Source organism: Sphaerodactylus townsendi, linkage group LG15 (assembly GCF_021028975.2).
Source record: "Sphaerodactylus townsendi isolate TG3544 linkage group LG15, MPM_Stown_v2.3, whole genome shotgun sequence".
Lineage (NCBI taxonomy): Eukaryota > Metazoa > Chordata > Lepidosauria > Squamata > Sphaerodactylidae > Sphaerodactylus > Sphaerodactylus townsendi.
Window position 1 is genome coordinate 14,656,992 of NC_059439.1, and position 14,699 is coordinate 14,671,690.

A 14,699-nucleotide genomic window follows, 5' to 3' on the forward strand; every position below is an offset into this window, starting at 1 on the left:
GGTGCTGTGTGGTTTCCGGGCTGTATGGCGGTGTTCTAGCAGCATTCTCTCCTGACGTTTCGCCTGCATCTGTGGCTGGCATCTTCAGAGGATCTCTAGGAAGGTTAGATCCTCTGAAGATGCCAGCCACAGATGCAGGCGAAACGTCAGGAGAGAATGCTGCTAGAACACGGCCATACAGCCCGGAAACCGCACAGCACCCAAATAAACCAGAAGGTCTGCCTCCTGCAATGGTATGACACAGGAGGATGTGCTCCCAATCTATTGATAGCAAGAGAAGTGGAACCCCAGATTCATTCGCAGTGGTGGCGAACCTTTGGCACTCCAGATGTTATGGACTACAATTCCCATCAGCCCCTGCCAGCATGGCCAATTGGCCATAACATCTAGAGTGCCAAAGGTTCGCCACCATGGCGCTATGGCCTCTGACATGTATTCCTATGAAGGATCTGCTGCCAGTGGTAAATACCGTGTTTCTCCGAAAATAAGACAGTGTCTCATATTAATTTTTGCTCCCAAAGATGCACTATGTCTTATTTTCAGGGGATGTCTTCTTTATCTCCTCCACAGCTGCATGCTCTGGTGTTCTGTTCGATGGGCATGCTTCCAAACAAAAACTTTGCTACGTCTTACTTTCGGGGGATGTTTTATATTTAGCACTTCAGCAAAACCTCTACTACGTCTTATTCTCAAGGGATGTCTTCTTTTCGGAGAAACAGGGTATGTGACTATGTAGTAGCATGGAAGTAAGTTTTAGGTAGCTGGCAAAAGGCCAACTCAGCCTTCCATCTTTCTGAAGTTGGTGAAATGAATACTCAGCTTGCTGGGAGTAAAGTGGAGATGACTGGGAAAGTCACCCAGTCAAACCACCCTGTAAACATGGTCTACCTAGTAACATTGTGATGAGACATTACCCCTTGCATCAGTAATGAGATGGTGCCTGCACAGGGGACTACCTACCATTGGGTGGGTAGGAAACATGGCATGATATGGAGGCTAGCCCAATCTCCTCAGATCTTGGAGGCTGAGCAGGTTGATTCCTGGAAGGTAGACCCCCAAAAAGACTCTGCAGGTGAAGACAATGGCAAACCACCTCTACCTTTCACTTGCCTTGAAAACCTTTTGCTGGGGTTGCCTTGAGACAGCAGTCATTTGACAGCATTTTACATACACAGATAGTACCACTGTGGAGGGTAAAGGGGGCTGTGGCAAACTACTGCCAGTCAGAATAGGCAGTACTAGCCTTGATAGACCAATGGCCTGACTGAGCATAAGATAGCTTTGCATGTTCAGGTGTACAGCTTGTATTCCGGTATCTATGATCAAAACTGTCCACTTACCTGACAATTTTTTGTTCTTTAAGGGAGTTACAGTCACACTTTACATAATGATGTAATAAGAATAAGAGTTGCAAACCATCCATACCAAAACTAGTAATTATGCCTGGGAAGATCCTAACATTGGGTGGGGTCCAGAGACCCAGCGTGGTGAAGTGGTTAAGAGCAGGTGCGCTCTAATCTGGAGCATCGGGTTTGATTCCCCGCTCTGCCACTTGAGCTGTGGAGGCTTATCTGGGGAACTAGATTAGCTTGTGCACTCCAACGCATGCCAGCTGGGTGACCTTGGGTGAGTCACAGTTCTTTGGAGCTCTCTCAGCCCCACCCTCCTTACAGGGTGTTTGTTGTGGGGGAGGGGTGGAAGGGTAAGCCCCTTTGGAGGGAAAGGGGGGTATAAATCCAAACTCCTCTTCTTCCTCTTCCTCTTCTTCCTCTTCTTTAAGGAGTCTCAAAGCAGCTTGCAATAACCTTTCCTTCCTCTCCCTACCACAGGCACCTTGTGAGGTAGGTGGGACTGAGAGAACTATGACTGGTGCAAGGTCACCCAATAGACTTTATGCAGACTGAACCTGATTGAACCAGGAAGGACTGAACATGATTCTCCAGGTTAGAGTCTGCAGCTATTGTGCCATGCTGTCTCTCAAGACATTGTGAACATTGTCTTTTATTCCAGTGAAGTACAGCATATGGAAACAGAATCCTGTTCCTTTATCATTACAGAGGAGGAGTTCACAATAGCAGTGGTATATTATTACCAAATCATTAATTAATTTTAAATGCTTTTATACATGAGGCTTGCCTGTGGAATTACAAGTGCTGAAATTAATTAGACTCCCCTCCCCAAAGTCTTCTGAAAGTTTCACATCAAAGGTCACTAAATATTCAATTTCAGAGGAGTAGCCACGTCACAGTGCAATCTTAAATGGAATTACACCCTTTAAATCCATGGCACTCTGAGGGCTTAGAAACTGCTGGTCTACTGCAGCCAAAACAGTAAAGTGTGTTGTGGTGCTTTAAGACATGACAAGTTCATTGTGGCAAAAGCTTTCATGAACCAGAACCTACTTAGTCAGATGTCTGAAGCGCTGTTACTATAAATATTCAGCATGCAAGACATTAAATCATATTGGACACTTGGAGTCCTGTATCGGATCCTTCATAATGTAGGTATTTGATGCCCTGTGCATTAAATATTTGACAGCTATTCTTCGTACACAGAAGGGTGTGGAAAATGTTGGGCTGGATGCAGCCTGTTTTCTTCTGGTGAAAAAGGGAAGAAAGTGCCCTCCTTTAGAAGAAGAAGAGTTGGGTTTATACCCCCCTTTCTCTCCTGTAAGGAGACTCAAAGGGGCTGACAATCTCCTTTCCCCTCCACCGCCCCCCACAACAAACACCTTGTGAGGTGGATGAGGATGAGAGAGCTCTGAAGAACTGTGATGAACCCAAGGTCACCCAGCTGGGATGTGTTGGAGTGCACAAGCTAATCTGGTTCACCAGATAAGCCTCCGCAGCTCAAGTGGCAGAGCAGGGAATCAAACCTGGTTCTCCAGATTAGAGTGCACCTGCTCTTAACCACTACACCATGCTGGCTCACCAAAAACACTGTATTTGGGACTGTGCACTCCAACACATGCCAGCTGGGAGACCTTGGGTTAGTCACAGTTCTTCAGAGCTCTCTCAGCCCCACCCACCTCACAGGGTGTTTGTTGGGGGGGGGGGGAAGAGATTGTAAGCTCCTTTGAGTCTCCTTACAGGAGAGAAAGGGGGGATATAAATCTAAACTTTTCTTCTCTACTTCTTCTAATCTCCCTTTAAAGCCATCAGTGCTGACTGCCGTCTCTATAACCACTAGAAGACAATCTTACACTGAACATCTTAAAAATAAGAGCACACAAAAAGAGAACCTGAATAAGTGAGTGTAAAGTGCTGTCAAATCCTAGATGACTTAGGGCAGCCCAGCAGAGTTTTCAAGGCGAGAGATGTTGAGAGGTGGTTCGCCATTGCCACCCATGGCTGGTGTCCAAGGGCAGCTACCTGAACACAAGGTTGGTCTTTCTTTCCGTGTGTCCGTCTCTTTCTCGTGCACAGAAAGGTCAAGTCTGAATGGTTAATGGCATCCACAGTCAGTGAAATCTTATAGTTATCCCTTTAGAATATAAACACCATCTCTGAACATAAAATACTCTAATGTTTTGCTACAGTCCACATTAAGAAATCTGGACAATCTTACTGAAGTTCCGATGCAGACTAAGGCCCCACATGCAGAATAATGCACTTTCAATCCACTTTCACAATTGTTTGCAAGTCGATTTTGCTATTCCGCACAGTAAAATCCAGCTGTAAAGTGCATTGAAAGTGGATCGAAAGTGCATAATTCTGCATGTGCGGAAGGGGCCTAAATGTCTGCTTATTGTTATTAAAATGTTACTCATATGTAGATGAGAGTTTAGGATCTCAGACCTGTCCAATAGAAGGCTACTACACTGCAAATCAAGTACTGAAAATGGATCCCACTAAACTTGCAGATGTCGTTGAGAGTCTCCTTTCCTTTCCTTGTAAATTAAAGGGGGGGGCCTTCTTCATTTCACAAAGTAATAGATTTTAGGCTTATAGCTCCCTGTTAATATTATTAAAGCAGATGGTGTAAAGTCTGGTACTATTTATCAAGAAAATAGCCTCTGGGGTTATTCTGCTGTCTGCTTCTTTCGGAAGATGCTGGTTTGTTCCCCAACCTTCTTCTTAAAGGAGGGGGGGGGGGGGAATGTGCCGCATAGAGGTGGCACTTATGTTGTTAAAAGCAAAATTAAATGACTGCATGAGTTCCGTTTGGCAAAATATGTCAGCGGGGCAATTGTAGCTGACTTAATGCTTTCCTTTTAAGAAAAACGCACAGCCCATTGCAGGACATTAAAAAAGATTAGGTGGGCATATTCAATAACTTCTTAGTTTAGAAGAAAATAAAAGGATATCGGGGGAGATTAAAATTTGCAATACCCATGGCAACAAGCTACATAAAAATGAAGGAAGGTTTCCTTAGAGTCGCCTCCCACCTCCCGTTCAATTTCCTTTCCTTCTGTTGCGTGTGAAAACTGAAGTCAGTTTGCATGCCGACAGGCCTCCGGGAAGTCAGTGGGGTTATAATCACTGCCTGCTTGTCTTACTGACGCAGGTGTCGTCAGGATAACGGGGATGTTAATTCAAGGAATTGACCTATAATAGCTTTTCCGCTAGGCGTTTGCGAAAACGTTAATACTTCAGATGACCTCTAGGCGGCGCTGTCTGGTCAAACAGATGCCTGCATTTGAAAAACCAGTTTATAAATATACACATAACCAGTTTTATATATATATATATATATATATACACATTTTATATATATATACACATAACCAGTTTATATATGTATACATGTATATAGTGCCCCAAATCAGCTTTGATTGAAACGTGTTTCCACGAGGAAGACAGAGATGTTTCTTGTCCACGAAAGGGGGGAAAATATATGGATATTAAAATGCTGAATGAACAACGCTGTGAATATTTGAAATATTAAATATTGTCATGACCAAAAGGGGGGGAGGGAAAAAAGCACGAATTTTTAAACTTCTGGTTGACAAGGAATTCCTTCGAAGTGTCTGGGATTGGAGTGTTAAATTTTATCTGGAATGATTATTTTTACGTCCTCAGTTTCAGCACTCCTGAAGTTCTTTGCAACCTTTGGGACAGGGGCATTTCAAGGGACTGACTTTTTCATACATAAAATTGGTGTGACTCAACCGGAGATCGGAGCGCCAGGCGTGACTCAAGATTAACTATTACCGAAAACCACATTATTTATTGTATTCTGCTGCCAGGGAAACTCGGGGTTCCAAAAACAAGGGGTTCACTCTTTTAACTCTTTCAAGTAAAGCTAAAAACCTATAAAAATGCTGAAGAAACCCTTTCACAACTCGAACTGAGTGCACAAACTGAAACTTTCTGTTCACACACCAATTCTGTAATCCTATACAGAGGACTGAAATGAACAGTTGTGTAGTGGAATAGTTTCTATGCAGTACAGAGCTGTGAAAATGCTTTTCTGGCGCACCAAGTCCAGTATCCTGTTTCCACCAAATCACAGGGCATATTTTTAACCATTACCCTGCCACAGCCCACAGAAGTTGCTGTGCCATGGGTAGGATTGCCCTGCAGAGCACAGTGGCACACTTTTCTTCCGGGTAAAGGTGGCCTTAAGACCAAGGTTAACGCTCACTTGCTACCTGGAAGTACTTCTCACTGGAATTATTACCAAGTCTACGTGTTCTGAACGGGGTGGACAAGACTCCAAACAGGAACAAGAAAAGAGGGCTTGTGTAATCTAACTTGAGGAAATTGAGGGTGTTCTATTTATTATTATTTATTATTGTTTATTATCACAGCTGTTCTTTCTTTAGCTGGTTGTTGTGGGCCTTTCATTACAACTGGAGCAAGGCTGCCTTCTTGAATCTGACAGATGGGTTTTTTTTTTTTTTGTCGATTTGAAAATGTTTCAAGTGCTGCTCAAATGTTTTCCGGATGGCACCCAGGATGCAGATTACCACTGGGACGACCTCATCTGGTTTGTGCCATAGTCTCTAAATCTAGATTTTCATATAGTGGTGTTTATCATCATCATCATCATCATCATCATCATCATCATCACCACCACCACCACCACCACCACCACCACCCACTATTATTGTTGTTGTTATGTTTCTTTTAAGAAAGGTGACCTTGCATAAAACATTACTTGGAAAGATATTTATATATACCATTAACAAGACGGTTTATAATATGCTCATAAAATAACCCAGGCAGTGTTAAGCAAGGACCAGTACCATCCCAATCGTATCTGCCTCTTTCAAAATCCATTGCAATCAATGGGTTTAGGAAGGGCGTCTCTCAGTTTAGGACAGCCCTGATTTCAATGGCAGGGCACCCTGGTCAAAACTCTCCCTTTGAAACTAGCTTTTGCTGAATCGGGCCGGTGATTTAAAGCGGAAAGATTTGATCCCGTGTTTACTCTTCCTTTCAAAGCAGGGGACCTCAAACGCTGGCGGAATTACATGGTGTCCTAAATTCCAGTTTCACGCACTTTTGTTTAAATGCAAAGCCCCCCCCCCGCCCCCATGCGACACTCGCTTTGGAGTCAACACATCCACAAAATAATTTTGAGAACCGTTTTTTAAAAAAAAGGATTGGCGAGGGTTTAAAACCATACCGGGTCCGTCTGTGGACCGTCTTCAATTCAACATCTGTTGTTGTTTTTGCTATCAGGCGTTAAAAGCGCGCCAAACACGACCCGGGTTTTTGCATCAATCCCCCTCCCCCCTCCCCCAAATTAACTCAACAGGTGTCAAGGTCTTAGAAAGACCCACACTTAAAAAAAAAGCGAAGGAAATGATACGGCAACCAAAGTTCACGGCTTCTTGTCGCTCCCCCCGCCCCTTTTAAGCCACCCTGCGGAATTAGTTTCCGCATCTGGTTCGGAGTTACTGATTCGAGCAATTAAGCCTCTCTTTAATTAGCAAGAGGAGGCTTCTCGGTTTCTTGTCGTGGGGTGTTTTGTTTTGTTTTTTCCCCTAGCAAAATGGTTCAGGGCAAAACCTTCATCTTTTTAAAGAAAGAGACGTCGTTTAACAGCAGGTAGGGAATAAGCGAGATCACTTCCTTAAGTGTTTTCTCCGATGCCATAAATTGCCAAAACACCGTTTCCAGAACCTCGTTGGACGGAGTCAATGAGGTCTCCATCTGTACCGGCGCGTTTTAAACTTCCCTAAATTGGATTTTATTTTTTGTTCGTTTGTTTCTCTCCCTCCCTCCCTGTTTATTTCCAGGGATGGTTGAGTCACATATCGCTTCGAGGAGCCATAAGAGAACTTATTTCCAGTCTGTTTCGGTTGCAAGAGGACTTATTGGCGAGAGACTTTTTGTTTTGTTTTGTTTTTATCCAGCAGAGCAGAACGTCCCAAGGTTATTTCGGGTTTGTTCAAGGCTGGAATGATACTGGTAAGGGTTTTTTTTTTTTAATGGTCTTAAGCAAAGGAAGGAGATGCCCGCAGGAGAAAGGTCTTAAAAAGAAATGCTTTCGACTGGAGGTCTGGGTTAGGATCGCTTTTGGCTTTAAGTGAACGGTAATGAATAACTAACTTAAGATCTTTCTCTCCTGTGAAGTCAGAGGAGCGGGTAGGGGTAGGGGTAAGGAGTAGGGGGTGGGGAGAGGTGCTCTCGGTGCAGTCAAGATCAAAGGCTTCCCCCTCCAGTCTGAGTTCACGTATTTCAGCGGGCTTAGCCTGGAGCAACTCTGTCTAGGACTGCACTACTGTTAAGTCTCTGAACAGGGACGAATGCGCTTTACAAAACGCAGGCGGTTCCAAACTCATTTGCTGCTCCGGAGCGTGGCGGTTTAAACCGCGCACGGGCACGACCCGGCCAAAATGAGGCACTTCCAATATGGGCTTTCAGCAGGTGAGTGAAGTAAGGGCTTCCGTCACTTCTGCTGAGATGCTGCGCCCAAACTTTGGCTGGGTCCGGCTCCAGGTTTTCTGATTGATTAATAGTGAAGATCTGTGGTAACCTCTCCCTGCCCGTCCCTTTTTGAAAATTTCAGGGCATGTTGGTTTAAGTTAAGCCGAAAGGAAAGCCTGAATGAATGGCCAGGAAAAGAAGGCCGAATCAAGAATCTTGGAACGTGGATATGATGCAATAGTTGAGAATCACCTTCTCGGTTCTGAGTTCTCTTTCCGGCATCGTCTGCCTGGCTTTATGGAGTGAAACAGACCAGAAATCTGCGGCCCGGATGACTTGTATTGAGAAGGAAACTCCACCGAGGCCCACTGGTAAGTGTAGACAAGATCTCAACCTAATATATATATGAACAAGAGCCATGCAAGAATTTCTGATACAGCTTCCGTCCCTGGGATGGGCAGGAGAACTTCCCCCTTTAGAAAACGGAAATAAAAAGAAAAAAAGCTTGCCCCCGTCATCTTCCTGTTGCTTTCTTCTCCCTGACCTCTGCATCTGAAAACGAGTTCATTTATAGCGGTTGCAACTCGTTAGAAATATGCTGTGCGGAATCCTGTCCGCTTCCTTTGCAATTTGACCCGATTTCCCTGAGGAAATTTCCCGCACTTTATTCCCCTGCCCACGTAGAGCCCCAACTGGCTTTCTTAAGAATAAGAATCTTCCTTCTCTTCTCCACTTGCAGCGGAGATACCAAGCAGGAAAGACTTTTTAGAACAGGAAGCTAGCGCAGAGTATGATTTTTAACAAAGGGGGGGGGGGGTCCTGTCTTGGAAGAGTCAGGGAGGGACAGGTTTCCAGGGGTGGCAGGTGTTCACTGACCGGCCCAAAGAAGTGCAAACTCCTTGGGGCATTTGAAGTGGGGCTTGCAAGCGAGATGTTCCCGCCAGGTAAGGAAGGCCTTTCCCGATTTGCTGTGTGGCAGAAGCAGCCAAGGTGTTACCCAGCGGGCCTCCACAACTCTCCAGCGCATTTGGGAACCTTCGGGGGGGGGGGCCTTAAATAGAAGCTCCCCAGCAAGAATTCGGTTCCTTCTTCTCTCTTGGAGGAATCAAAGCAGCCTTCTGCTCCCGCATTCCACTTCTTAATTAGGCTCACTTATTAATTAGGCAATAAAAGTCATACATGTTAATTGTACTTCCCATCTATTGTTGATATTCTGTTGAGCTGCTTATGCACCAGTTATTCCAAGCCTGTCTACAGGGACAACCTTGAAGGCCAAACATGGACACTCCGTTTCTAGGTCCAACCACTTGTTACCCGTGAGAAACCCAAGTTTCTCTTCCGCTTTCTAAGAAAAAATAATCCTCTCCTCTCCCACAACACCCTTATTTCTCTGTTTACACACACACACACACACACACAAATATGAATATATGAATATATGTTATAAGAATCAGGCTATGTAGAAATAAATAATGATTTCTCTTTCCATCTCAAATTAATCTTCACCTGTTTGAATCACCCCATTTTCTAACAGAAAGAAAGTTACCCACCTTGTGAAGTTTTACCGCGTTGAGGTAGGTCTAATGATGGAGCTTTAGGCAAGAAATTTTCCTCTTCTTCTTCCTCCTCCTCCTCTTCTTCTCTTCCTTTGCTCTCCCCTTGTCCATAGCTCGGTTTCAGCAGGATAGACCCCTGGTAATTTCTTTTCTCTGCGAAGTCCGAAGGTGAAGGGCTGCCTCCGAGTAAATTCCCGTTAGGTGCGGTGGAAGTTAATTCTTCGCAAGGTGGCGGAGGCGCGAAGATGGTGACGCCAGGCTGCGGAAGGGCACCGGAGGCGAAGTTTGGCGGGGGAGGTCCACCTTGGCGGACCGAGAAAGCCGCCTCCTTCCTCTCCAGCCCGGGGAGAGGAGAAACTTCTGGCCGGGGCCCGGGAGGACATTTGCCGGCTTCGAACTCCAAGCAAGAGGGCGCCGAGTCTTTGCGCCTGGAGGCGTACAGGCAAGAAGGGCTGGTCCTGGGCGCCAGGAATTCAGGATGAGGATGACTTCTCCAGCCCGGGTGGTGGAAAGGGGGCGGCAGGAAGCGCAGCCCGGACTGGTGGCTGCTGGCCATGGCCCTGCCCCATAGAACCACCAACCACCCCAACCTCAAGTTGAAGGCGAAATGGCAGTGGGGGAGACCCCAAGCGGGGTGTTAGTATGGGGGGGAGGGGGAGGGAAATCGCAGAAACGCTGTGAGAATGAACCCTGCAGGCGAGATCTTGCGGGGGGGGGGGGGGAAAAAAATATAGCGACCGACTCTCTGCTGTGTGCTGGGCGAGCGGGAGAGACGGTTGCAGGGGGAAAGGGCTCTAGCAATGGACTTATCTGTTAGAAAACGCGTCGGCCGAGCCACTTCCGGCGGGCTAGCCAATCCCAGATGGACATGGCTTTTACGGACATCCCCTGGTGTCAATTTTAATGGCAAACTTTAGTGGTTTGCGGAGGGTTTGCTTGTTTTTTTTAAAGAAAGAAATCTTCGGCCCAGACATCTGTGGGTTCTTTTCCCCCCTCCTGCCCCCCCCTGCCCGTCCCTCCTCCCCCTCCCACCCGACATCTCTGGCGTCTTTGACAAAAGGAGTCAAGCCCTGAAAAGCCCTTTCTTGGAAGTGGTCAGACAAAATCATAAATGTTCACACGGTCGTGGTTCCAGTCCTGATAATGGGTTAACTGCTCAGCGCTTCCCATTTCGCCTGGCGGGGGGCCGGTCGCTGGTGACAGAGAGAAGGCCAAGGAAGGGAGAATTCAGGGGGAAGAGGATCCCTCTGACTGGCAGGGGGGTGTCCTCGGTCCAGGAAGAAACTGTTCTGTCTGCCCAACGGGGACTCAGCGACCATCAACTGGACTCGGTTCTGGAGCCTCCAAAGGCGAGCAAGAAACTGCACGGAAAAGAGACCCCTTTGGAGGTCTCAGATGAACAGGAATCGGGGCCCTTCTGACTCCCGACCTGAAGGTGCAGAGGAGGCAGGCGAGCTAATTTCTCACCCTCCTGGGCCATTACAGGAATCACGTCTTCCCGCAGAGGAGAGGAAATACTAGTCACAGGAACGTTGGACGCTATTAAAAGTCAACTGGGGGGGGGGGGCGAAAGGAGTTGCGACCAACAAGGCTGAAGTCGCACCTATGACTGGTGTTCTGTGCCTTGGTTGAGCAGAGAGAGTTCCCGACCCAGCCTTGAGAAACGGGTTTTAAGAGGCTTCATACCACGTTCTTCGACCACTAGATGACACCCCAGCGTACCTGCTTTAGCCTGGACTTTGCCTAACATTTTTTCTAAAATTCCAGATTAACTATTGCTGTATTTTAACGACATACACACTCTCTCGGGATATGGCTGGCATACACAGAAACCTGGGAGGATCCAAGTTATAAAAAGCCCTCTAGAGACACCGCAATGAATATATATATATACACACACACTGATTCTTTTGTCTCTAGAGGGCTTTTATAACCTGAGCCCTCCCAGCAAGTCCTAGTTATTTGCAATTTAATTAACGGAGTCCCGGAGTTTTGCTTGGTGCTCTGGTTCCTTTGTTCTGAAAAAGGCTAAATTCGTTCACCATCAACATAGACGATCCGCATCTAACTGGAAATAAAGAGTTTGGCAAAACTGGAGCTTTAGGCGGGCTGAGTCACCAACTTAAATACATTTCAGTCGGAGTTCTGTGCACAGGTAGGGACAGGTTTGTGAGCCTGTGAAACGGACCAGTGCAGTTTCTGATTTGCACGAGAAGGCCGCAAAGAGAAAAACCCTAACACATGAATTGTTAATGAGCCATAATCCAATCAGAGCCTTGTTAAAATGTCCTCGAATACCTTGGAATCCCCCATAATGCCAACCTTCCTGAGGAATGTGTGCAACAAGATATACACACACCTGAAGAAGTATCCACCATGCTGTGTAAAGACATCGTGGGCGCTCTATATAAAGGTTTTCTCGCCATCAGGTCAAAACCACGGACGACCTATTGAGAAGCTCCCGGTATAACCAGTCTTTTGGGAAGTTTACTCTGGGGCTGATTCCGCACAGGCCAAAAACAGCAGTGTGAAAACGGTACAAACCTTTTTACACTGGCTCATTCCGCACACGCAAAATAATGCACTTTCAAGCTGCTTTCACAACTGTTTTCGCCATTCCGCACAGCTTCAAAGAGCCCTGAAAGCAGCTTGAAAGTGCATTATTTTGCGTGTGCGGAATGAGCCACTGTTTTAAACCCTTTTACATCATTTTCACACCGTTTTCACACCACTGTTTTGGGCCCATGCGGAATCAGCCTGGCTTTCCTTCAACTGTCTATGGCTTGAGACAAGGGTTTTTTTTAACCATGTCCATGCAACCAGCCCTTTAGAAGACAGCCCTGAACTTCTGGAGAACTTTCCACCAGCTCAAAGAGAAAAACCTTTACTTGGGAAGTATTGTCCCGACTCCAGGCAAACTTGGGGTGGGGAGAAGTTCACTTGCTTTTACATAAATCTGGCTCAATCTGGCCAGAAGGTTTCCTACGCCAGGATTTATAGGGGAAAATGAGAAACCATGAACCCTCAAAACAGAAGACTTAAATTATAAGTATAGCTGGACTGGGCTAAAATTATAACATCCCAGCCTGCCTTAATAAGTGGGCTGTGGATGGTCACATTCCATTCAGAAAATGGCCCGCAGACCATTAAATAAAGTCAATAGGGTAATATACCTTTATTAGAGTCTGCTAAAACTCCAGAACAAACTGCATAACTTTTTCAGCTGAACGCCTCTTCGGGAAAAAACCCACCCCACCCCACCCCACCCCAAAAAACAAGAAAAACAACACAAGAAGAGTCTGCCCAAATATGAAAATTGTTACTGTATATTATTATTGTGTCATATTTTAGTTGATCATTTTTAGTGGGATGGCAGAGCTAGAAGACAGAGTCTAGGCAACCTGAAAAGCCAGCAAACGGTCCAATAACATTGTAGATTTATTCTCGGGCTGGGGTATGCGTTGAACCAAGCCTACTTCTAAATCCACGGCTTTCAGAGTTGGTAGACCCACCACCACCAAGTCCGACTTCGATTCAAGGTCGGAAATGGATGGGAAATACCAGATTCCCCTTGGCCCCGTCCACCATTCAGCGGGAATTTATCCTGCGCAAGTTCCGGCCGAAGAAACCAGCACTGGGTAATGCTCCGGCTAGGTATCTAACCTAACTCAATAGTCAGAACTAACAACTCTCCTAAAGAGCGTCACTCCAGTCTAAGCCTATTCATTTAAACGGACTTTGCGTAGGATTGCACTGAAAAGGTCAATAGCACAGAAAGTTCAAAGACATCAGTGAATGCAGGAGTCCACCAGATTTTGCTTTGGTTTGGGGATCATACTATTAAAAATGAAACCATCTGTTTTTAGCTATGGCGCCAAAATACTTTCCCCCCCTGTGATTGGAAAGAATGTTTCTAAATTTGGGGGTGTGGTTCAGTGGCATAAACTCTGGGGTTGGCTTCGCTTTCATCCACTACCCCCCCCCTCCCCTTCCTAAATCCTATTTGCAATTAAATGTGCTGCCAAGGAAGCGGGGTTAGAATTTCAGCCTTCATTATGAGATGAAATAATTCTGCATGTGCAGAAGGGGTCTGAGAGGCGCAACCATTCCTTCCAGACCTCCACACCGCAACCCGAAAGTAAGCGGGTTGCATTCAGGAGGACTTGCCTCCAAGTAAACCCAGCCACATCCTAAGCAGAACCTACACAGAAGTGAATTCTGTAGGGTCTGATTTCCTGGTAAACAAATGGAAGATTGAAAGGGTCCCTGTACTTGGCTTTAAATAGGCGCTCGGTTATTCTTGGCTGCACAGAAGACGCGAGTTTCCCCAACCTCTGCCCCTTTTTCTTCACCCAGGTAGTTGTCCCGAGACGAGGCACTCTGCTCATGGTCAAAGACCTCATTTTCTCATTCCCACACCAATCCTGGGAGAAGTGGAGGCATCTGCGGGACTTCCTTCCGCTTACACGTACACAGAATACAGGCGAGGCGGAATAAGATCGCCAACCGTATTGCCTCGTTGGATCTTTCGAGAGGATTGAAAGTGCAATATTCTGCATGTGCGGAAGGGGCCAAAGTCACGAATATCCAGGGGTGCCGTCTCGGTCGAGGCTGGACTCTTCTCCCAGCCACCCCCAACCTATCCGCCGAATGAAGCAAATGAATGAAACAGGAAGGAAAACTCGGTCAATTCGAACCAAGGCTGTGTAGGAGCGGGATTGACCCCGACCGTGTTTCTCAGAGCATTTGCTTAGTTTTGAAAGTCTGTGGAGATTCTTCTGTCCACCACTACCTATAGATAGGAAATGTTCTGGGTTGGAATTAGAAAGAGGAGGAAATCGATTGATCGAACCTCGGAGCTCATGTAAAGTTCTTCAGAAGTTCCCCAAAGAGACTCTGGAGAAGAAGGGAAGTTCTGGGACCTACTTTTGAACCTCATAGATCAAAAAAATCGAGAAGGGGGCAGAAATGTATCAGTCCTGTCCTTACGACTAGCCAGAGTTTAGCTCTTAAAACTCATCCTTGTTGACAGAAAGAGATGCTCCTTAGCAATCAACGGGGATTTACAACTGCTTCGCTTTGGGCGTAACCGGGCGTCCTGCTCATAACTTGAACCGCCTGGGGCTCATGAAAAGGAGCGAAGCAAAAGGTGTTTAATTCAATTAAATGCCTGCAGGAGGAGAGCTTAATGGTGGATTGTATCCGCTGGTTCTATTTATTTGTTGAGGTTTAGGAAAGGCCTCATTTCTACTCTGCATCAAGAAGCACGTGCTTGGAGGGATCGATTCTGTTTGGGGGTTGAAATAACTGCATTTTAAAACAA

At 46.1% G+C, this 14,699-nt stretch overlaps 1 protein-coding gene across 1 annotated transcript in view; it reads right to left on the reverse strand.

Moving 5' to 3' along the window:
• Positions 1–10,803, reverse strand: part of HOXB9 (homeobox B9) — a 41,486-nt gene extending 30,683 nt beyond the window's left edge. The window contains exon 1 of the mRNA XM_048517885.1: positions 9,371–10,803. Within this exon, the coding sequence (XP_048373842.1) occupies positions 9,371–9,932 (562 nt within the window). The 5' untranslated portion in view covers positions 9,933–10,803. The remainder of the gene's footprint in view (positions 1–9,370) is intronic.
• Positions 10,804–14,699: the final 3,896 nt, after the last annotated feature.